Source organism: Triticum aestivum, chromosome 3D (genome assembly GCF_018294505.1).
Source record: "Triticum aestivum cultivar Chinese Spring chromosome 3D, IWGSC CS RefSeq v2.1, whole genome shotgun sequence".
Classification (NCBI taxonomy): Eukaryota; Viridiplantae; Streptophyta; class Magnoliopsida; order Poales; family Poaceae; genus Triticum; species Triticum aestivum.
The window spans coordinates 36,684,325-36,705,495 of record NC_057802.1 but is presented as its reverse complement, the minus strand read 5'-3'; the positions used below and the strand labels follow the sequence as shown (position 1 = coordinate 36,705,495).

The following is a 21,171-nucleotide window of genomic DNA, read 5'->3' as shown; positions in this document are numbered from 1 at the left end:
TTTCTTGCACGACCGAGGTGTTATGTGCAAAAAATACCCTACCCTTTCGTATTCGCTCGACACGTGGAGGCAGAAGCAATGGAGGCACAGAAGCCGAGGGGCATGACATTAAATCACAAGCCGAATACAGCTCTCTAAGTCAGGTGCTTTGAAGTAATCGGAGGAGGAACCCGTCTTGCAATGCCGAAGACAATCTGCGCGCCGGATACATCGTCATTGAAGCCTGGTTCGGGGGCTACTGAGGGAGTCCTGGATTAAGGGGTCCTCGGCCATCCGGCCTATATGACATGGGCAGGACTGATGGGCTATGAAGATACAAGACAGAAGACTTCTTCCCGTGTCCGTATGGGACTCTCCCTTGCGTGGATGGCAAGCTTGGCGTTCGGGACCCCCTACCCGAGATCCGCTGGTTTTGACACCGACAAGGGGGCTCCGCTGACCCTGTGCTCTGAAAATCTGTTTTAAGGATATACGCACTATCTTGCCAAACGATGCACGACCTACGTACTATATTGATCAACCAGCCAAACACTAATGAGATACAGAAATGAGAGGAAATATGCCATCGTTAAATAGATTCGCCATGTATACGATAGTCTTTCTAATCTCAAACAAGGAGTTGGCTATCCCTTTTGGATCTTGATGATTCGTTCCTTGTAAAACAGGAGTTCCCAGATCTAACTTGGCCCCTGATCGGCCAACTGAAATCGAAGACTCCCACACCAAGTCACCAAGATGAAAAAGGTAACTTCATTGCAGCTAATTGTAAGTTTATTCCTTTTGCCGCTGATGTAGTTACTATTAAAGCTATGGCTATGAGAGATGGCCTTGCGCTTGTGAATTCCCTTGGATTCAACCGTCTAGAAGCAGAGTCCGACTCGATGCAAGTGATTGAATTTTGTACCGGTCAGACTAGATGGTGGGATGCAGCGGCGGCGATCTTTGCGGAGTGTGTGTGGATACAGCTACATCTATTGGAAAGGTCATCTATAAGCATTGTTATAGATCATCTAATCAAGCAGCACATGTGCTAGCAAAATTTAGTTATTGTAATAAGCTTTCTGCTAGTTTGGATAAACAAGCCTCCTGACGTGTTGGTCAGTAAGCTCGTAGACAATGTATCTATTATTCCAGATTAATAAAGCTAGCCATGATGGCCTTTCCTCAGAAAAAAAAAAGTCACCAAGAATATATGTATCCTACACATTGCCTTCAGAAACAGCACACAGGCGCATATGATACACATCCAAATTGTTAACCATGATGAGGAGCATGTTAGTCCGGTGGTTGGGCGAGCGGAGCAGACGACAGAAAAAGGGTGGAAAATCCGCATGAAAAGATTGGGAGACAATGAGAACGAGCAATGACAAGCTACAGCTAAACTCACCAACTGTTCCTCTCCAATCCAACCAAAGCAAACCAACATCAACCCTTTCTACTCAAGTAAGTGAAGTCGTCCAAGCAAGTGAAGTTCAACTCGCAGGAATGCTCGTCGGCCGTCCTCGTCTCATCTCTTTACACTTGCAGCGACGAGACGAAATCGCAGCAGTTCAATCGGACTAATTTGTACGATTTGCATACCATGTACTCCCAAGAACTACGTACAATGTTATTAGGTTATTACAAGAGGGGTAGACAAAATACACATTGTACAAAATACACAATTCCTGCCCGATTTCTGGGCCTGCCTTACAGAACAGCACAAGAAAGTTTATGTACCTCTTCTCTACATATCCTCTCCTCGGCTGGAACAGGCTTGCCTGATCCATTAACCTCGCGATCCTACCATAACATACTGTGCTGACTGAACCCAACTATTTTCATCTTACAGCTTCCCAGCAAATACCTGCCTGTAGTAAAACTTTTGTCTATCCCCATCTGAAGATCTGGCCTCCCATGCAGGTGACCATCAAAATTGTAATCGAGGTCATCTAGAGCGGCTCACTGGTCAACTGAATTAACCTGTGATTGTAAATACTTATGGATTACAACGGGTAACGCAGAGGCAGAGAGACGATCTGTCTACAAGGCATGCACGGCATGCTAACAGTGCTTACCAGTTTTGACAAAAATGAATTGCAATTAGGCTTTGTCACGTTACTGCGCTATGCGCTTCCTCTTTGACCTTTTCCCCTTCTTTCCAGAGTAAGTAGGCAGTTTCTTGTCGTTGCCGGTAGCGAATGTTTCCTCTACAGGTCCTCCCTGCTGTCAGGTTTACATCAGTAACTGAAATTCCATATTTGCATTAACTGTCTACAAGGAAATCCCAGATGGCTAGCACTGCTCGTCTAGACACAATGATCTAGCAATACGTATGAATAAAAAAAAATTAGTACCTCCTCTGTGGTATCGTCGTCCGACTCTTCATCCTCTGATGTAGTTGAACCATTTGAATCTCCTGCACCAAGTGCTTTCACAGCTTTTCTCCTGTTCTCCTCTTCTTTTAGCTGCTTAAACCTGCTCAGAATATTGTTGACTCTTTTTTACATCCCGAACATAGTACAGTTAAATCAAATGTCATCTTAAGTTCAAAAGCACCTTTCTCCACCCTGGCCTGATTGAGCACCTGAACGTTTTGCTCGTCCTGCAGTTATAATTCCACTTGCTCCCTCATTCACAGCAGGCTTTGCTCCTCCCAGTTTCCGCAACCATATCTGCTGGGCTGTACTGAGGACATTGTTTGTAAACCTACATGGAGTGTCAACACACAGGTTACAAATTCTGATCAACTGCGAAAACTGAGTGAGCATCAAAAACCATGTCTGAGCACAATCATAGAATAAACAGAAGATGCACGTACCAATAAATGGACAATCCTGATGGCACCGACAAAGAGAAGTAACCAATCATAAATGGAAGAAATTTCAAAATAAGTTGTGTATTCTTCTGCGATGGATCAGTACTCTGCAGCAATCAATAGTACCAAGGTTATGCACTGGAAGCTTGTATAACGGCGCTATGGCGGATTAAAGAGACATTCACCTGGGGTGGTTTCATGATCTCCATGGAGACAAACTGAGAAGCAACGAGTAGCACGGGCAACACAAGATAACATATCGTATCATGCCAGCCTATTGGTGGATGACCATCCTGCACAATTCATTTCAAATGTTAGTATAACTTTAGCATATCTCAATCATGCAAGCATATAAAGGTATTGTCATTTTTCTACAAGAATAAGCTGAGAAAATAATATGCTAAATACATCATTTAAACAAGATTGATATGCCACATGCCCAACGTTTTCACTCATGCTGCTAAAGTACAGATTTAAAATTAGACATAGCAAATCCTGTTGTTTCTCGCAACAATAGCACCAAAGCCAATGTTGTTGGTTGAGTACAATTCAATGTGCTGCCTAAGTGGTTATGCGTAGCCACAAGCCACTGGTGTAACTTGACTACAATGTTGCAGTAACATCATATTGCTAACATCTAAGTGACGAGCATAGTCATAGAGGAACGACATAGGCAAAATCAATCCCAGAACCAACAGTAGACAGTTTCACATACATCGATAAATAAGCAATTTTATTACCACAAAAGGAAAGAGCCATGAAATGCCAGCACCACTTTGACGAGCAGCAATAGTTGTAGGGCCTCCCAAAGATGGAATCCAGAAAAATCCTTCTGTCAACAAACCCTTCATGCCAGAGAATCCACTTAGTCCAGAATACTCTTAACGAATCAAACTTCAAGAAGTAGGATCTGGCATACCTCATTTGCTACATTTGAAAGGGCTTGGTAAAGTCCAATCCAGACTGGGATTGTTGCCAAAGTTGGCAAACATCCTGGAAGAGAAAGCATTGAGATCAAGACGCTGCATTACAAAAGAAAGTGCTGTAAAAAGCTAACTGGTTTTGCAATTCGTGATAGCAATAATGGCAATCAATCAGAAAAAAACAATAGAAAATAACAAAAGATGTCTTTCAGAAGGCAACAATACCAAAAGGTATGAGATGTGCCGGAGGAGTCATTTCACAATGGAAGTAACTTGGTTTAGGAAGAAAAGTAAAAAAAATGCAAAAACCTGCTAGAGGATTGACTCCAGCTTGCTTGTACAAACGAGCAGTCTCAAGCTGTATTCTTTCCTAATAAGAGTTATGCAGAAGCAATAGATCAGATATTAACAAAAAATGTGCCTGAAAGGAGAAAATCAAAACAATCTCATTAAAGAAAGGATATGCACAGTATATCACAGCATTATGCAGACATATGCCTGGAACCAAAGCATAAATCTCCCTATTGTATATCCATGATTGAGGTTCTAACCAAACAAGACAAACCTGATTGCCTGCGTATCTCGCCTGAATTGCCTTGAGCTGTGGCTGCAAATTCTGCATCGCCATGGTTGATTCGACCTAAAAACAGATAAGCAGCACCGTTGAATTCAGTTCATAGATGGATAATTAAGGAATGCCCATCCGGTTTAGCTCAGATCAGTTTAGAACATCCACCTGCTGCTTCGTTAACGGCAATGTTGCAGCCTTCACGACAATGGTGAGCAGAATGATGGCAAACCCATAAGCGTAGGGCACATGAACTGCTGAGAGACCATCCTTCAGAATCTGTATGGCGAATGTCGGATAGCATCAGAAACCCAGCATTTCGAACTTCAAAGTCACCAAATGTTATGTCCTAACCGCTGATAAAATCACGCAACTCCCGAATTTCTAGTATCCGGCGTTATGCCCTAACCACTGATAAAACCCACAACTCCCAAATTTCTAGCCTCGGGGGGTTAATGCCAGCAAAAGCAAATTGCTGAAGGTCACAAATTGGGTAAACGAGGCCAAGGGGACCTCTTCACATCCCCTAAATTAAGGATTCGACATGCAATTGAAGAAGGAAGTCCAGCAAGTAGCCATTAGACTGGTCAATATTCTACAGTAGCAAGTAAAGAAGCAAGCCATGCATAATCCAACTATAATCAAACTAACAACTCCAGGATTATCCATCATTTACCCAATGAAGGAGCAGCAGAGCAAGCCTGGAGAAGACTATACTATGCACGCTTACCTTGAGCACGTCCTCAAATTCCCAAGTTGTAGAATCCGGGACTAGTGCCAGCAAAAGCTAGATGCCTGAAAAACGCACTCTGGGTAGCAGAACCGTCTAACAGCACACCTGTCTTCATGTGGAGGTAGTAGCCCCAAAATGGAGCAACTAACCATTGGACTGACGAAATGTTGTACTAGTAAGTTTCAGAGTGCTCGCACCACAAGCGTCGGCCAGACTCACCAGAACATTTACAATCCAACGGCTATTCTTCTACCCAGACAAACTCACTAGAGCCCCAGCGCGCGCACGCTTACCTTGAGCACGACCTCCATGGCGTCGGAGATGAACCCGAACCAGCCGCCGCTCTTCTGCACGGCCGCGCCCGCGTCCTCTCCTCCTCCGGCCGCCCCGGCCGCCGAGTCGGCGGCGACGACCGCGGCGTCGGCGAGCGTGTAGAGCGCGGCCTCGGCGCGCTCGAGCGCCGCGTGGAGGCCTCCCACGGAGTCGAGCCCGTGGAGGCTGGCCCTGACCCGGCACCCCGCGGCGCGGCGGCGCAGCGAGGGGAGCGGCGGCAGCCTCGCGGCGCCGGCGCCCGCGACGGCGCGCGGGAGCGAGGGGAGCAGCGAGGAGGAGAGCAGCGCCTTGGCCATCGCGGGCGGGCGGGGCTGGGCTGGGGTGGGTGGGGCCGCGGCGGGGCTAGGGTTTCATGCACGGCGGGGAGGGAGCAGCGAGTGGTGGTGGTGGTGGTGGAGCAGAGGAGAGGAGTGGAAGAGGAGGCCGGTCGTTGGAGAGAGAGGTGGACGATGATGCTTTATCCTCTCCGTGCTTGTGGACTCGGCGCACCGAATGTTTCCGATGCTTTTTGGGGCCGGTTTGAGGGAAATTCATTGCAAATTTTCTCATTTTCAAATGCACCCGGCAAAAGATATTAGAGCTTTTAAAGGAGATTAAGGCTGAGTCTGCGATTTTTGAAATGAAATGCGGTATTAGGTTCATGGTTCTTTTCTCATAGCCCGCCTGACCTAGCCGTCACAACTCAGGAACACAAACCCCGTACTGCACGTCACGGGGGTTCCTCACCTCCACCCGCAGCTCTGACGATGAAGAAAGCAGGGGAATTCCGAGACTTTGTGTTCAGCGCGTGTTTAGTAATCTAGTGTCTTCATCAGGTTTTTGGCGGCCAATAGCTTCGGTTTTGACACTGGCAATGGCAACACCAAATAAGTTTCCTCCAGATCTGAGATCGAAGCAGCGGTTTTCTCATATATTGGTGCTTGATCTAGGAGGCAGTATCTACACTATCTCAAGTCCTTCGTATGTGGACGGGGCGCTTCGTGTATCTTCGTGTATCTCTTCTTTGAGTTTCTTTGTGATGGTGGTGGTGGTGGTGCAGGCAGCCAGCGACTTCGACAACAGAAGGCCACCCCTTGGAAACGGGGGTGATGTCCCCTGACCGTTTTTACAGCAAAGACGAGGTTGTTGCCTACTTTTATTCCCTTGGGTGTCTCCCTGGCGCGACGGGTTGTTCTATAATTGTTTGTTCTTCCTCCTCATCAAAATGGCGCCCTTTTCGCTGACGAGAGGTTTGTTTAGGAGATGGTTCGAGTTCTGGGATTTTTTATCTACACAAGGCTTCTATGATAACAGCTTTTTCTCTGGGGCATTGGTCCAGCTGGACCTTAACATAACGTCTTCCCGACCGTAGGATACGACGTCAGGGCGACTTTGATGATGAAGCGGCAACAATGGCACGTCTTAGGCTCGTGCTGTAGATTGAGTTTGTTTGGCTCGCTGGTTGTAATTTTCTTGTTTTTTTAGATGTCTTGTATCATTATAAATTTTTAATATAAAATCAGAGCCTTATTCAAAAAATATTGAAAATGTGATATACTCGACTTTTATTTCAACTTTTGATATACTCGACTTATATGACCTTTTGTATTTACTTGCATACGCACATGTTTAATATATCTCATGTTGCTTGAGGACGGTCGTTGGAGAGAGAGGTGGACGATGATGCTTTATCCTCTTCCTGCTTGTGGACTCGGCGCACCGAATGCTTCTAAATGTTTTTGGGGACCGGTTTGAGAGAATTTCATTGCAAATTGTCTAGTTTTCAAATGCACCGGGCAAAAAGTAGTCGTGGTTTTACTTCAAAAACTACGACAAGTATTTTGAAACGTTTGCACTAAAACCACGCAAAGTATATTTTTTTAAAGTGAGTAGAACTTTAAAGGAGACTAAGGCTGAGTATTGGGGTTCATATTGCACACCCAAAAATACGGACATCATACTGCACGTCATCGGGGTCCCTGACCTTCACCGGCTGCTCCGGCGGTAGCGAAGTGAGGGGAACTGTGGGCCTTTTTGTTTCGCGGGTGTTTAGTAATCTACTAGTGTCATCATGAGGTCTTTGGCGGTCCATGACTTCGGCTTCGAAGGTGGCAATGGCGACACCAAATAAGTTTCCTTCAGACATGTCATCGAAGCGGTGGTTCTCACAGCTATTGGTGTTGGATCTAGGAGGTGGTGTCTACGCCATCTCAGATCCTTCGGATCAGGGCGGGCGCTTTGTGTGTCTTGGTGTTAGTGTTGAGGTAACTATCTTCTTCTTCAAGCTCTTTGTGGTGGTGGTGCCGTGGGGCAGCCAGTGACTTCAACGACGAAAGGCTGGCCCTTGGGAATGGGAAGTTCTCACAGCTATTGCGGTAGAGACGAGGTTGCGTCCTAGTTTTATTTCTTTGGGTGTCTCCATGACACGACCAATTGTTCTTCGGTGGTTCGTGCTCCCTCTTTGTCACAACAATGGCTCTGGGATTTTTGATCCACACAAGGCTTCTGCGATGACAGCCTTTTCTCCGGGGCGTTGGTCCAACTGGACCTTAACATGACAACTTCCCGACCGCATGATACAACGTCAGGTTGGCTTCGATGATGAAGCGACCGCGGCGGCGCACATTTGGCTGGTATCATTAGATTTTTTAAATATAAAACCAGAGCCTTATTTGAATCTTTTTGAAATGTGATATACTCGACTTTTATTTTAGTTGTGATATACTCGACTTTTATTTTTAGTTGTGATATACTCGACTTATGGCCTTTTGTATTTACTCATGTACATGTTTAATACTCCCTCCGTTCCATGATGTAGTGCATATATTTTTTTAAAGGTCAAACCTCACAAGTTTTGACCAAGTTTATGGAGAAAAATATTTACATTTAGAATGCTAAATGTATATCATTAGGTTCATCATAAGATGTAGTTTCATATTTTGTATTGTAGATATAAATAGTTGTCTCTATAAACTCGGTCAAAATTTGCAAAGTTTGACTTTTAAAAAATCTATACACACTATATTATGAAACGGAGGGAGTATATCTCATGTTGCTCTTCTTTGGCTAGGGTCTCACTTATATGGCCTTTTGTATCTTTTTCCCCCTAAGCGTGAGAGTGTGTTGAAAGTAATCTCATTAAGGAACTATGTTATGTAAAAAAAACTCTTGTCATAAAACCTAACCCGGAGCTTCCACGTGAAAAGATATAGAGAGGAAGTAGCCCCGATAAATGTTTCTGTTTTTGCAAATAATCAAACATCAAATTTGACTTGATACGCCCGCTTCAGATTTTCTCTCTATTTCTTTTACGAATTTCGGTATGCATTACTCCCTCTGATCTGTATTAGTTGTCGCTAACTTAGTATAACTTTGTACGGGAAATCAGCGATAATTAATATGGATCGGAGGAGGCAGTATCTACAGAAGAGCACGTGGAATTTATTCATCCTACGCCTCAGGGAATATTATGAACACACACCGTTTCACCTACGAGGAGGAAGAAGAAGAGGAAGAGAGAAGGGTTGGCAGTGGCACACATAGCTGGGGTGCATTTCAACCGTGCAATTGAGCACCTCACGACCCGTCGGGAGGGTAACACGTCAACACCACTTTGTTTCCAAGTGGTTTCGTCCTGCCCCACTCGCTGGCTCAATTCAGTTCAGCCGTGGGGGGAAAAAGTAATTCTGATTTGGTCAGCACCTCTGTGCACTAGCAGCAGCAAATATGCAAAGCATTTCTCTCGTGCGTAAGTACCCAGTTGACAGCAAAAAAGAAAGCACTAGTATCGAGCTGTCAGAAACCCTACTGATTCACTTCGTTCTTCTTTCATACGAGATGATAAAGAGAACCTAGAGAGCGCACCAAGTTTTATTCTTTTTGTCTGCGTTTCTAAAAAAAGGGTTGAGCACCGAGAACGGACAGACAACTTGTTGACACCATCAGTAGTTGCTTCGCCGCTGCAGGTGCTTGGCCACAAAGAGGACACAGAGGAGACAGGGACAGTCACCCTGCAACACCACCGGCTGCGTGCAACCGGTGAAATAGTGAGGCAGAGCATGGCTCACTGTCAGCCACGTGAAAGTCCTGGAGAAAGATCACCTCTCGGGCTCTCGGCAAATATCTTCTTTGCTCACGCAGCATAGCCCAGAAACACCAGTACGCGACGCTGAAACGGTGATTTCTTTTACTATTACTGCTGCGACAACTGAGCTCTGATCATCAGTATTTAAGCTGCCAAAACGTCTTACATTTGTTTATAGAGAGAGTATCTCAGACGTTCACCACCAGCAACAGCAAACCCGGGGGCACAAATTCAGGTGACATGAGCAGATTTTCATCTTATGCCGAAAGCGGTATCATGGCAGTGGCACGCTAAGATGCATAATAAGATGATGCTTACAAGAGGTTATGAGGTTGACATTAACCTGATGCTCGGAATATACAGAGACACAAGATTACGATGTAGAAATATGTTCTTTTTTGCTCACACAGCATCACCCAGGAACCAGGATGAGCACTACTACTACTGCTGCTGCTACGAAAACTGCTCGGTGAGCGCAGATTCAGGCAACAGAATGCTACTGAATTTTCATTTATGGCGAGAGCGGTCCGGGTCATATAGTACGCTAAAGATGCCATACAAATACAATAGTGGTCTGAAAACGTTTTATATCGCAGCAACCAATAGTGATATCGACCGACTCTGCTCATGGCCTCATGAGTAGCAAGCTGTCCACATTATTATTATCGACACGCACAAGTCAGCGAATATTCAAGCAGAAATATCATTGCGTCACCCAGAAGAACCAGGACGAACCCAGAAACGAGGCAAGATTCAGTATCAGCGCCGCAAAAACCAGGCCCTGAACATCACTGGTTCAGCACCATGAATAGCGTTTATGCCGAGAGAGCGATCCGGGCCGTCTATATCACAAATGCACAATACATACAGGTATGCTAAGATGCCTAGGGCAATGTGATTACAACAGCGAGATATCGACAGACTCTGCTCATGAGAAGTAGCTGTCCAAATTATTATGAACTCAATCCTCAGAATATATGCACAGGCAGAATATATACTGCTATTATGTTTCAAAGAAAGGAAGAATGGTCAAGGGGAATATGTATCCTTGTACTGCAAATGTGGGGAAAATGTTCTCCTTCGCTTACACAGCATCAACCCAGAGATCACCCACAAAAGTCAGGATAAACCGAGAAATGCATCCCGAGTTGAGCCACAAAACGGCGAGATGTTGTTACTGCTGTAAAAACTGAGCTCTGATCATCACTAATAATCCAGCCACATATCAGTCAAGAAAGATCCTCTACCAAGTCTCGGCAAATATACCTTTGCACTGCAAACATGTACAACTATCCTCTAATTTGCTCACACAGCATCACCCACAAGTAAGGATGAAACCGAGAGTTTTGTGCTGGAGCGGTGAGATTCAGTATCTCAGACGTTCAGTACCAGAAATCGCAAACTTAAGCGCGAAAATTCAAGTCACATAACAGATTTTCATCCAAGACCAAAACGATCCTGGTCATACAAGTCAGCGAATATACAGGCAGAAATGTCATCTTTGCTTACGCCGCAGCACCCAGAAGAGCCAGGATGAACCGAGAAATGCGCGCCGGAGCGAGCCAGAAACGGCGAGATTCAGCATCACCGCTGTGAAAACCAGGCCCTGAACATCATTGGTTCAGCACTACGAATAAAGCAGGCGCGAGAACAGATTCAGGTAGACAGAATCTTAGGTTCCCATTTATGCCGAGAGCGATCCAGGTCATACCTATATAGTACGATACATACAAGTATGCTAAGATGCCTAGGACAATGATTACAACAGCGATATCGACAGACTCTGCTCATGAGTAGTAGCTGTCCACATTATTATGAACCCGATCCTCGGAATATACAGGGACAGAATATATACGAGTACTATTAGCTTTGCCATGTTTCACAGAAAGGAATAGTCAAGGGGATCACCACCAATGTAGTGATGTAGCACCTGTATAGAAAGAAAGTACAGAGGGGAATTAACAGAGGAGGAAGAGGTAATTTTCCGCCTAAGGGAGACAGACAGACAGATAAGTGCGACTAATGTTCAGCGCCAAAAGAAAATTTCCGGTTTTTGATCCAGGCATGATGATAGCTTTGCTGCTATGCTCCGGTGTCTCATGGCATGACACCGGATGAACCTAGTAAGAGGCTAAAATGTTTTTTTTCCTGTTCTATTATGATAAAACGAGATCATTGTCGCCAAGATGCGGGGGCCTCATGCAAACCTGGACTTCATGCTCCTCCGGCCCGACCCGGTGCTTTGGTACCATGATCTCCAGTCCAGTACCGGTCTCGTCATAATACGCTTCGATCTTGGCGTTCTCTGGGATCCTTGTGGCCAGAGGTATCTCCCTCACGAACTCGCCTGGAGGGCAGTGCTCAGGGGAAGGGTCGGTCAGCTTGAAGGTCCTGTCGTGCCTCTTAATGAAGGGCATCCGGGCGGTGCTCACACATGTTATCTTCACGACGCCATGCGTCAGCGTGTTCCTCCAGGTGACCTTCACGCTGTGTGGATCGGATAAGAGCATGCTCACCATTATCAGGTAGCCTTCATCATCCTCGTATATAGTCTTGGCAGCAGTAACAGGCCCACTTGCGTGCTTTGCCACACCAGTGAAGTCATGCATCCATGACGGCTCACCAGTGTGGACTTCTACCTCTTGCTCTCTCTCAGAACAGGAATTATTGGCCATCGCACAATCCTCTTCTACGCCATGACCAAAGAAGTCCTTGCGGCGTTTGTGGCACTTTGGTGAAAGGTCCATCCCATCGTCTGATGACGGCGGTGTAGATAGGTTCAGACCTGAACCATTCAGTGCCTTCTTGTGATTATTATTATGAGAGGTATGTGCGACGCCCTTTGACGCTGCTGGCTGTGGCCTATCAAGTTCAAAATCAGTGCTTGGAAGATTTCTCCATGACTCAAAGTCACTCGCTTCAGCCGGTATTGAGAAATTAAGGTCCCTTCCTGTAAGCTCAGCCCACCTCTTCATGTCAGCCTCAGGAACTGCCGACAAGTTTGGTGAGTTCACAATCTCAATGCCATGAAGGCACTGTGGGTTGGACAGACCACGGTAGTGCTTTCGCTGCATGCGGTGCGACCTTGAAAAGCCCTTGTCCGCACTGAATGGAAAAGATGGCTCCCCGTGCTTGGAATGCCCATTCATGAAACTACGGAGCTGCATCTTCCCAAGGGCATTGTCAGGCCGTTCCTTAAAAACCCACATGTACAAGTTCTCCATGTCATGCTGCACCAGGAAGACATCAAGGCGGAGATCGGACTTGTCAAAGCCGGTGATGCTCCCAGACGCGTCCCGCGTCACCTTCTCCTTTGCCTTCTCCACAAGTGCAGGCCTGAAGTAGTGATTGAAGAAGAACCAAGCTCCCCAAATGCTGTCCCCCCTCTTAGCGCACTTCCTCGCGCCGACGCCGACTGCAGCACTGCCGTTGCCGCTCGACTTTGGAAGCGTCAGCGCAACCTCAGACTCATGAGTGTGCGTGCCAAGGCCGACATCGAAAATGTCAAACGTGTCGAGGCTCCACAATGCAGGCGGCGGGGAGGGGTCTGCCGACAGCGGGACGTTGATGTCCGGCGGGCCTTGACGCACAGACTCATGCCGCGGAATGATGAAGAGCTCCCTGTCAGCACTGGCGCCGACCCCGTTGACGGCGCCGGCGCCGCCGCCGCCGGAGGACTCGGCTGAGGCCGGGTGCGACCCCGCGGGGTCCATGGAGAGGAGGGTGCAGGGATGGCTGTTGCTGTTCTCCATGGAGAGGGAGGTGAGGAGGGGCTCTCCTCCCATGGAGAGCTCCCTCCTCTCCTTTTCCTTGGTCCTGCCTATCCTTGCCTGCTCTTCTGCTCCTGCCTCCTGCTGTACCTCCTACCACTGCCTCTCCTCCCCTGATGCCCCAATCATGGCACGGGCTTCTCACGGGGTTGCCCCATAAAAGGCGAGTCTTTCTGCCCACCAGTCCACAGATCGAGATTTGCGACGAGGAGCCCTTCCTTCCTTGGAAACAAAATCGAGATCTTCGAGCTGATGAGGCCAATCCGGCGCCGCAGACCTGCGAATCGATCGACGGGGAACAAAAGTTACTTCTCACAATCGTGAAATGAACGAGCACCATTAACAGCATGCGAATTAGTACTGAAATCTTGAGCCCTCTTTCTGTTCTAAGCAAGCCGATTTCCCCGTAGATACCTACAGACTAAGCAAAATTTCACCCGGAGGAACCAATCTGCTCTCGAATCATGCGGGAGTAAACCTTGGGAATCCCACTAGCACCCCAAGAATCGCCGCCGAAAATGAAAAGGAGCGGGGGGACCCTTGCTCTGATCTGTTCTAACCTTGGGGGAGGGGAAGGGAGCTCCCGCGAGACCGCTGTTTCCGCCGAGGAGGCGCTCTGCCGGAGAAGGTGCGCGAGTCGACGGGGCCGCGGCCTGAGCCCTCGCCGGAGACGCGGGGGTGGGGCGGAGAGGGGAGGAGGAGGGGAAGAGAGAGGAGAGGGAGGGGGGGCGGGCCAGCCAAAGAAGAAGAGGGGTGGTCGGTCGAGGCGTGGCGTCAGCGGGTTCGGGTCTCGTCTCGTTGCGGCCTTGCGGGTCGCAACCTGCAACCGCGTTTTCCCCAGTTTACCTTTTCTTTTTTCTTTCTTGGTATATAAACTCGATTGAATTTTACTTGAATTTCTCAAAATCTGTTCGAATTTTTTGGAGCCTGTTCTAGGGAATTTCTACCGTGTGAAATTGCTTACAATGATAGTCGTGTCGACGCTGCCTTCGAAAGTGAGTGTGAACCCCCAGCCTGATACATTTGTGCGCAACTTGCAACGATGCATTCACATAATAATAAAATAATAAAAATAATAATAATAATAATAATAATAAATCACCACCTCAGATCTTTTTTCTCTCTTCAACACAAGTAGTACAAGGGAAGGAGGGTTATTCCCAGGATTTATTATTAGGAAATTTCCATGAAACTAAGCCATCCTAAGTACTACTTGTTCGGAGAGGCCAAAGTTGTCATAATTGTTTAGGGAAGATACTCTGCATCCAAGATTGAGTAGTCTGCATGCACATGTTGTTGACCTATGTTTGAGTGATTGGTCAAGCAGACAAAATGTGTATAAACACCTTTTTTCATCAAACATACAAAGGTAAAAGGGAAATGTTGCGCCACGAGCCAACATGTCACAGTTGTTGTTGTTGTTGTTGTTAGGATGATCTAATGGATAATATGGAAAGGATAGCTATAGTAGAGAAAAGCACAACTGAACAAAAATGAGGAAAAGCGACCTTTTTCAGCAATTTTGGATGGGAGAAAGAAAGACACATACCAATAGATCGAAGGCAAATCAAGCTAGAGAGAGATCCCCTTAAAAAGCTGGAGAGATATGCAGTTTGTTTATCCTATGATACAATTAGTTTATCCTAAGATGCAATTGGTTTGTCATATGTTGTTATACCTCCAATTTCGGCGCTCATCTATTCAGAGTACTCCAAGGCTATGCCTTGCATCAATGCATGAATTCCAGCTTCCAACGCATTGTTACAACTGAAGAGAAACATGGCAGCAAAAATAACACTTCCATCCGGCCTTCTTAAAATCATTCCCGTGGCTGCAGGAAGAAACATACCATCCATGGAAGGATGATGCAATCGGTTATGGAAGATTCTCCGGATCAAGTGGTCTACACAAATATGAGGGAAAAAACTTCTCTATTCTTGCACGCACCCGGGGGGGGGGGGCATTTTATAGAGTTGACATGCAAAATTGAGTTGCGTTGCGTGCACACGTGTTGAGCTATATTTGAGTGTTCGATCGGGTAGATGAAATGTGCAAACAAACACATATTTTTTATCGAACATACAAAGGTGAAAGGGAAATGTTGCACCAAGGGGAAAGAAGACTATTTTCTAGCCAACATGTCACTTGTGGTTGTTAGGGTTTCACAAATGGACAGTATGGAAAGGATACACGTAGTACCAGTAGGGAAAAGTACACTTGAAGAAAAGAGGAATAGAGATACTCCTTTTCAGCAATTTTTGATGGGAGAAAGAAATGTCATACCATCTACAAAAGGCAAATAAAGTTGGAGAGATGCAATTGGTTTAGCCTATGCCATTCTACCTTCAGTTTCATGACTCATTCTATTCAGATAAAAAGGGTAAAAATATCTAGAGTTTTTTAGATAACAAGAAAACATCAAGACATGTCATAGAAAAATAATAACATAGAAAATTATCAACATATCATTATTATGAAGTTGTTGCAGCGAGCCATTTATTGCTGAAAAGGATTGAAAATACCCCATTTGGAGATTACACGTACGAGATGCAAGGAAGTTTGAAGCTAGTGATCAATGAATGACACAAAACACGACTAAATCTAAAGAGTTTTATTATGGCGTTCACATTCCTTCCGTCTCAATTTGATTGCTCAAGAAGCAATTGCAACATCATGCAGTTTTTCTCGCTGACAAGACCTTCTTCCGCTTAGCCACCATATAACGGAACAAGTATGGAAACCCTGCAAGCGCAACCCAAGAAAACAAAAATTATTTTGTTAAATTCCTCATTTTAACGAATTTTTTAACACTATTATATAGAAAATATAGGCGGTATTCTCTAGGCTTTACTTTTCTATATATGCACAAAGAAACATAAAACATCCTTATAGCTTCGGGTATGCATGTGAGATTCACCCTCTAAACATCGAATCGGGTACACCACCATTTCAGCTTATGGGATTCTACATTATATTCTCGACTGAGAAGGTCTGGAAGGCTCATGGGGAGCCCAATTGCACTTTGCTGTCTTGGTTAATTCTACATCGAAAGATTCTCATGCTGACAAATTATTCGTCAAAGACTAGCTCGATGACCCTCTTTACCAACTTCGCTTTGAGACCTCATTGAATGTTATCCACCTATATGCATTGTGTTTTACAAGGAGACATGGCTCTTGGTCAACTATTGATACTTTGCTTTCTTGGCTAATATTACATTACCGACGCAGACAACTTGGTGGTCAAACACAGGCTTGTAACCCTCTTTACCAATTTCGCCTCGGGGCCTCGGCGATTGTTATCCACCTTTGTAAGGATTGTCCCTTCCAGGGATATATGGCTCGTAACCCTCTTTACCAATTTTTCCTTGGGGCCTTGGTGATTGTTATCCACCTTTGTAAGGATTGTCCTTTCCAGGGATATATGGCTCTTGGTCAACAACTGGTCAAATTAAATTATGAGAACCCGATGGCTCAAGATCTGGGAATTCCCCCTCGACTATGGATTGATGGGATCTGAGTCAACATAAGAGTCGAACACATGTGAACTGATTGGCTTCCTTATGTCACGCGTAGTGTGTAGAAGGACTGATATAGAAGAATTTTCACCAAGCAGAGGCTAACCTACATCATAGTGATCCACATGGCCTTAGAGGACATCAATAAGAATACCATCGCTTTTGGCACAACAACCTAGATTGTAGCATATGCCCGCAAAGTAGCTACTAGGTGTATAATAGGAGGGGTTAAGCATGCTCCCCATGAAAACATGGTCCATTTTTATAATTATGTATATATCATTCCTAATGAAAATTCACCACTCTTTTTAGTTGCTCAAAGAAAAATATCACTTCGGTTGTGAAGTGAAGGACTACAATGTCGACAAGATGAAGCATTGTACCTGGAACATATAGAGCCATGGTGAGAGCCAATTCATAGCGGTAGTCGAAGGAGAAATTCCATTTATTAGGCATCATAAGGCGGCATTTCCATGATGACTGAGGTAAACTCCAAATATCAGAGCATGTAGCAAACATGACTGCATGCTCAAATGAACAACATTGAGCTCTTTCCATATTTAGTTAATAATCAGGTTACCTTCATAGAAGGAATGGCAACAAAGATTAGGCCAACCTCACTTAACAGACCGATAGGATAGAACACCAAAAAGGTGCTATATCTGGAAACAAATCGTCACACAAGTTATAAAGCAAAAGGCAAGAATATTTAACATAAAATGCACTACATTTGCTTAGAAGTTTGTGTTAAACAACAATTTCTTCATTAACTATAACCAGTACCTACCTAAGCCATAGGAGCCAGTAAGGTGCAAACCCAAATGTCTCCTTCATGCCAAAGAAAGAATATCTGATGATCTGCAGGCAACCAATAAGTTTATGTAACATTACATTTAAAGTGAAGAATACTACAAATCTTGGTTTGGTTCAGATCAACACAAGAAAATAGTGTTTACATTGAGAAACTTCATTAAATAGTTTAGATTTCATTAAATAGTACTAGTACATTAGTTTTGGGGAGTGATAAATGTGTACCTCAGTGATGGACCAGCTTATGATCAATGAAGTTACAAGAATATGAGATTGTGCCTGCAAGAGAGTTAAATGTGCAGAGTGACCAATTAATCAATATCACTGAGAAACTTAAACTAAATTAATGTTTCTTATAATATGAAAAGATCAAAGGCTTGGTAGCTAGCTAGGGACAAGTGGCCGATGATACCTCACGAAAGCTCCACAAGATTCCCCATGTGATGTACAATCTTCCAGTGATTTGTGGAAGAGTTGTCGAGATCGGAGACCTCACGAATCCTTTAAACAATTGGACATTCATCACAACAAACACCAAGGTTGGGTGAGCACACCATGCAAGTTCATAAGTTGCCACGAGTGTGTTATATATACTCATTTGAGTGAACCATACCACAAGAGGAAAATAATGGATACTACTCCCTCAGTTCCAAATTACGAAGTTTTGAGTTTGTCCTAAGCCAAACTTATTAAAATTTGACAATACCAACATCTACAACACCAAATTAGTTTCATTATTAAAATATTTTCATACTGTATATATTTAATGTTGCAGAGATTAACATATTTTTTTGTAGGCTTGCTCAAACTTAAAGATGTTTGACTTAGAACAAACCTAAAACATCAAATAATCTGTAACGGTGGGAGTACATAGTAGCATCACTCTAGAAAATATATAGATCAACTTATCACTTTTTGGAAGGATCTTTTAGACAAAATCCGTTTGCCAAAGAACTTGCACACACATACTTACACAGTTACACTACACTTGTCGAGATTGACGAATGTTGAGAATATATAATAATGTGACAGGGACTTGCTGGGCCACCACCGGCCCGGCCGGACCCCAACGGCTCCGGACAGTCCCTGCAGCCACGCTGCAGCACGCCGGCCGCCGGAGCCACCACCACAGCAGCCACGGCCCCCTCGTCCCACCACCAGGGAGCCACGCCGTCGCGCACCGGATCGCAGGCCCGCCCCAGCCCAGATGGGGCCCGAAAGGGCCTAGATCTGGGCCGAGCGGGCGCCGCCGGCCAGCCGCCCACCGCGCCGTCCCGCAGCCAACGGCAACGCCGCCACGTCGAGTGCACCCGAGGCCCGTAGGACGCCGCCAGCCGAGCAGCACTGCCGCCGGGGAGGAGGGAGCCCCGACTCTCCCTCCCGGCGCGCGGGGAAGGGACGTCCGCCGCCGGCGGCGCCACCCGGACATGCCAGAGGCCGCAGCCGGCGGCGGAGAAGGGGGATGAGGGAGGAGGAGGACCGAGACGGGGGGAGGGCAGGGGCGCTCCGCCGCCTCGGGGGGCGGCAGGAGCGCCGGAGGAGGGGGAGGGGGAGGGGCAGAGGAGGGGGGACCGGGGGGGGCGCGAGCGAGGCGGCCGCGCCGGCGGGAGGGGCGAGGGAGGCCGGCGGCCCCGAGGCGGCGGAGCGCCCCCCTGCCCTCCCCCTGTCTCGGTCCTCCTCCTCCCTCATCCCCTTCGTCGCCGTCGGCTGCGGCCTCCGGCGTGTTCGGGTGGCGCCGCCAGTGGCGGACGTCCCTTCCCCGCGCTCCGGGAGGGAGAGTCGGGGCTCCCTCCTCCCCGGCGGCGGTGAGGCTCGGCGGCGGCGTCCTGCGGGCCTCGGGTGCCCTCGACGCGGCGGCGTGGCCGTTGGCTGCGGGGCGGCGCGGTGGGCGGCTGGCTGGCGGCGCCCGCTCGGCCCAGATCTAGGCCCTTTCGGGCCCCATCTGGGCTGGGGCGGGCCTGCGGTCCGGTGCGCGACGGCGTGGCTCCCTGGTGGTGGGACGAGGGGGCCGTGGCTGCGGTGGTGGTGGCTCCGGCGGCCGGCGTGCTGCAGCGTAGCTGCAGGGACTGTCCGGACCCGTTGGGGTCCGGCCGGGCCGGTGGTGGCCCGGCAAGTCCCTGTCACCATGTCCGGCCGGCTCCGTGCGGCAGTGGAGGTTGTTCCCTCCTGTCGGCTGCGGTGCGGTTGCCTCTGAGCCCGGTGTCTTCTCGTCCTACCTCCAGGTCTCGTGTTGGTGGCCTCAGTGAAACGGTGAAGATGGTGCGATATCCGTGGTGGCACAGGCTGGTGGGCGGCATGTTGGGCGGTGCGCTTCCGATTGTTTGAGGTGGCGGTGGTGGCTTCGGGGCGGGAGAAATCTCTGGCGGCTCGCCACCGGCACAGCTGCGCCCGTGGGCGTTGCCGGACCCTCCTGAGGGGCGTCGGTGATACCCCCTTCCCCACTGCCATCCGCGTACCGGGGGAAACCCTAGGACTTGTCCAGGCAGCAGCGTCGTCGTCGTCGCATTTCTTCCTGAAGATGTTGCTTGGTACGCGAGGCTTCGGAGTGCTTGGCGGGCGGTGGTTCTTCTCCGGTGGGTGCAGCGGGTGTCGGTCATCTTTGCTTAGTTGAGCTGTCGGCGTCGGCATTTGTTTTTTTTGTTTTTTTTTTTTGTGGTTTGTTTGTGCTGCGGCCCCAGCGAGCTGGTTGTATCGGTTGGATGTTACTTTATAATCTAAAGCGGGGAAACCCTTTTTTGTAAATATATAATAATGTGAAAGCTAGAGAAAGAAGAAAGTAATTACCTAAAATCGAATGGAGAATCTGGTTTGCCAGCAAGAGGACGTACCATCACCAGGCAAACAGAATCAAGACGTTCAGTTAGTAACATGATAATTAAGAAAGAAAGGAGTCCGCTGCTAAGAAGAGAGCGACCTCCATGAAGGCTGCGGTCTGCGCGAACTGCAGCGGCCGCTCGACGGCGGCGTAGACGGCCTCGTGGCCGGTCTCCAGCAGCGCCGAGGCCGCGTAGCATAGCACCTGCGCCCTGCGAACCATAGAGATCTTCACGGTCAACGGAGCAAGAAACCAGAGAGATCCACTCCACCCATCCATGCATCCATGGCCGTTTGTATTGCGCTACTCACCATCCGAAGAAGACGACCCAGTTGTAGGCGGAGAGGTAGAGCCGCCGGAGCGCCGACCCGGGCGCGGCGGCCGCCATTAGCTGCAGATCGAGCTGCGGCGGTGGATAGCTTGCTCGATGTCAGTTAACTGATTGCATGCAAATCATACGCATCAGAATGATGAAGTCGGAAGTCAAATATATACTGATAGCTATCTGGCTTGCCGCCACGATCACTTTGCCGGGGATATTTGCACTGCTTCTCAACATTGAATCGGCATCGATTTGATCGATCCGGCGGACGGATACGGTTGGGGAGTGCACAGTGGAACCGTTGGATTGACGTTGCAGCGACCGACTTCCCGCCAACTCCATGCATGCATGTGATCCACATGCTTCACCACACCCTGCACGCATATGTATTCTCAAACGAGTATATTGGAAATCGAAGAAAACGTGCATGCAAATATAGCCGAAACAGCACGATGAGGCTACACGTCAGTTGACCGACTTTTTCAAATCGGGTCAATCGATTTTTTGAACGCACGATCGA

General features: G+C 47.4%; 3 protein-coding genes across 7 annotated transcripts; all 3 read right to left on the bottom strand.

Annotated features, from left to right (window-relative positions):
- Positions 1-1,549: 1,549 nt before the first annotated feature.
- On the bottom strand, positions 1,550-5,781 carry LOC123077164 (inner membrane protein ALBINO3, chloroplastic). 4 transcript variants are annotated; one of them, XM_044499379.1, is made up of 12 exons: positions 5,315-5,781; positions 4,457-4,567; positions 4,286-4,360; positions 4,030-4,090; positions 3,717-3,790; positions 3,538-3,642; positions 2,983-3,090; positions 2,801-2,904; positions 2,539-2,688; positions 2,337-2,457; positions 2,058-2,205; positions 1,550-1,977 (listed from the first exon to the last, which is right to left on the bottom strand). In XM_044499379.1, the coding sequence occupies exons 1-11, from the start codon at positions 5,648-5,650 to the stop codon at positions 2,098-2,100; spliced, it is 1,353 nt and encodes a 450-aa protein (XP_044355314.1). In that variant the 5' UTR covers positions 5,651-5,781; the 3' UTR covers positions 1,550-1,977; positions 2,058-2,097. The 4 variants fall into 4 exon arrangements, with proteins under 4 accessions (XP_044355314.1, XP_044355315.1, XP_044355313.1 ...); XM_044499380.1 differs by having other exon boundaries at positions 1,550-1,962; positions 2,058-2,202; positions 5,315-5,778; XM_044499378.1 differs by having other exon boundaries at positions 1,550-1,962; positions 5,315-5,777.
- Positions 5,782-10,833: 5,052 nt separating this feature from the next.
- Positions 10,834-13,938, bottom strand: LOC123077163 (uncharacterized). Of its 2 annotated transcripts, XM_044499377.1 has the most exons (3): positions 13,748-13,938; positions 11,625-13,464; positions 10,834-11,347 (listed from the first exon to the last, which is right to left on the bottom strand). In XM_044499377.1, the coding sequence occupies exons 2-3, from the start codon at positions 13,200-13,202 to the stop codon at positions 11,297-11,299; spliced, it is 1,629 nt and encodes a 542-aa protein (XP_044355312.1). In that variant the 5' UTR covers positions 13,203-13,464; positions 13,748-13,938; the 3' UTR covers positions 10,834-11,296. The 2 variants fall into 2 exon arrangements, with proteins under 2 accessions (XP_044355312.1, XP_044355311.1); XM_044499376.1 differs by having other exon boundaries at positions 11,208-13,464.
- A 1,688-nt stretch (positions 13,939-15,626) lies between these two features.
- Positions 15,627-20,831, bottom strand: LOC123073971 (very-long-chain (3R)-3-hydroxyacyl-CoA dehydratase PASTICCINO 2B). The gene is made up of 9 exons (XM_044496947.1): positions 20,641-20,831; positions 20,429-20,540; positions 20,299-20,317; positions 17,927-18,015; positions 17,740-17,793; positions 17,492-17,562; positions 17,285-17,366; positions 17,088-17,184; positions 15,627-15,929 (listed from the first exon to the last, which is right to left on the bottom strand). The coding sequence occupies exons 1-9, from the start codon at positions 20,715-20,717 to the stop codon at positions 15,859-15,861; spliced, it is 672 nt and encodes a 223-aa protein (XP_044352882.1). The 5' UTR covers positions 20,718-20,831; the 3' UTR covers positions 15,627-15,858.
- Positions 20,832-21,171: the final 340 nt, after the last annotated feature.

Bases quoted from the DNA above. Each gene is read 5' to 3' on its own strand.
- LOC123077164 (XM_044499379.1), bottom strand. From the start codon at position 5,650: ATGGCCAAGGCGCTGCTCTCCTCCTCGCTGCTCCCCTCGCTCCCGCGC. The intron at 3,791-4,029 runs GTTTTTGCATTT...TTTCTCTTCCAG, and splicing joins TGGAGTCAATCCTCTAGCAG to GATGTTTGCCAACTTTGGCA. The intron at 2,458-2,538 runs GTGCTTTTGAAC...TATTCTGAGCAG, and splicing joins TCAGGCCAGGGTGGAGAAAG to GTTTAAGCAGCTAAAAGAAG.
- LOC123077163 (XM_044499377.1), bottom strand. From the start codon at position 13,202: ATGGGAGGAGAGCCCCTCCTCACCTCCCTCTCCATGGAGAACAGCAAC. The intron at 11,348-11,624 runs GTTTGCATGAGG...CTTTCTATACAG, and splicing joins CGGAGGAGCATGAAGTCCAG to GTGCTACATCACTACATTGG.
- LOC123073971 (XM_044496947.1), bottom strand. From the start codon at position 20,717: ATGGCGGCCGCCGCGCCCGGGTCGGCGCTCCGGCGGCTCTACCTCTCC. The intron at 17,794-17,926 runs GTATCATCGGCC...ACTCTCTTGCAG, and splicing joins TCTTGTGGAGCTTTCGTGAG to GCACAATCTCATATTCTTGT. The intron at 17,367-17,491 runs GTAGGTACTGGT...ATTTGTTTCCAG, and splicing joins TACTGGCTCCTATGGCTTAG to ATATAGCACCTTTTTGGTGT.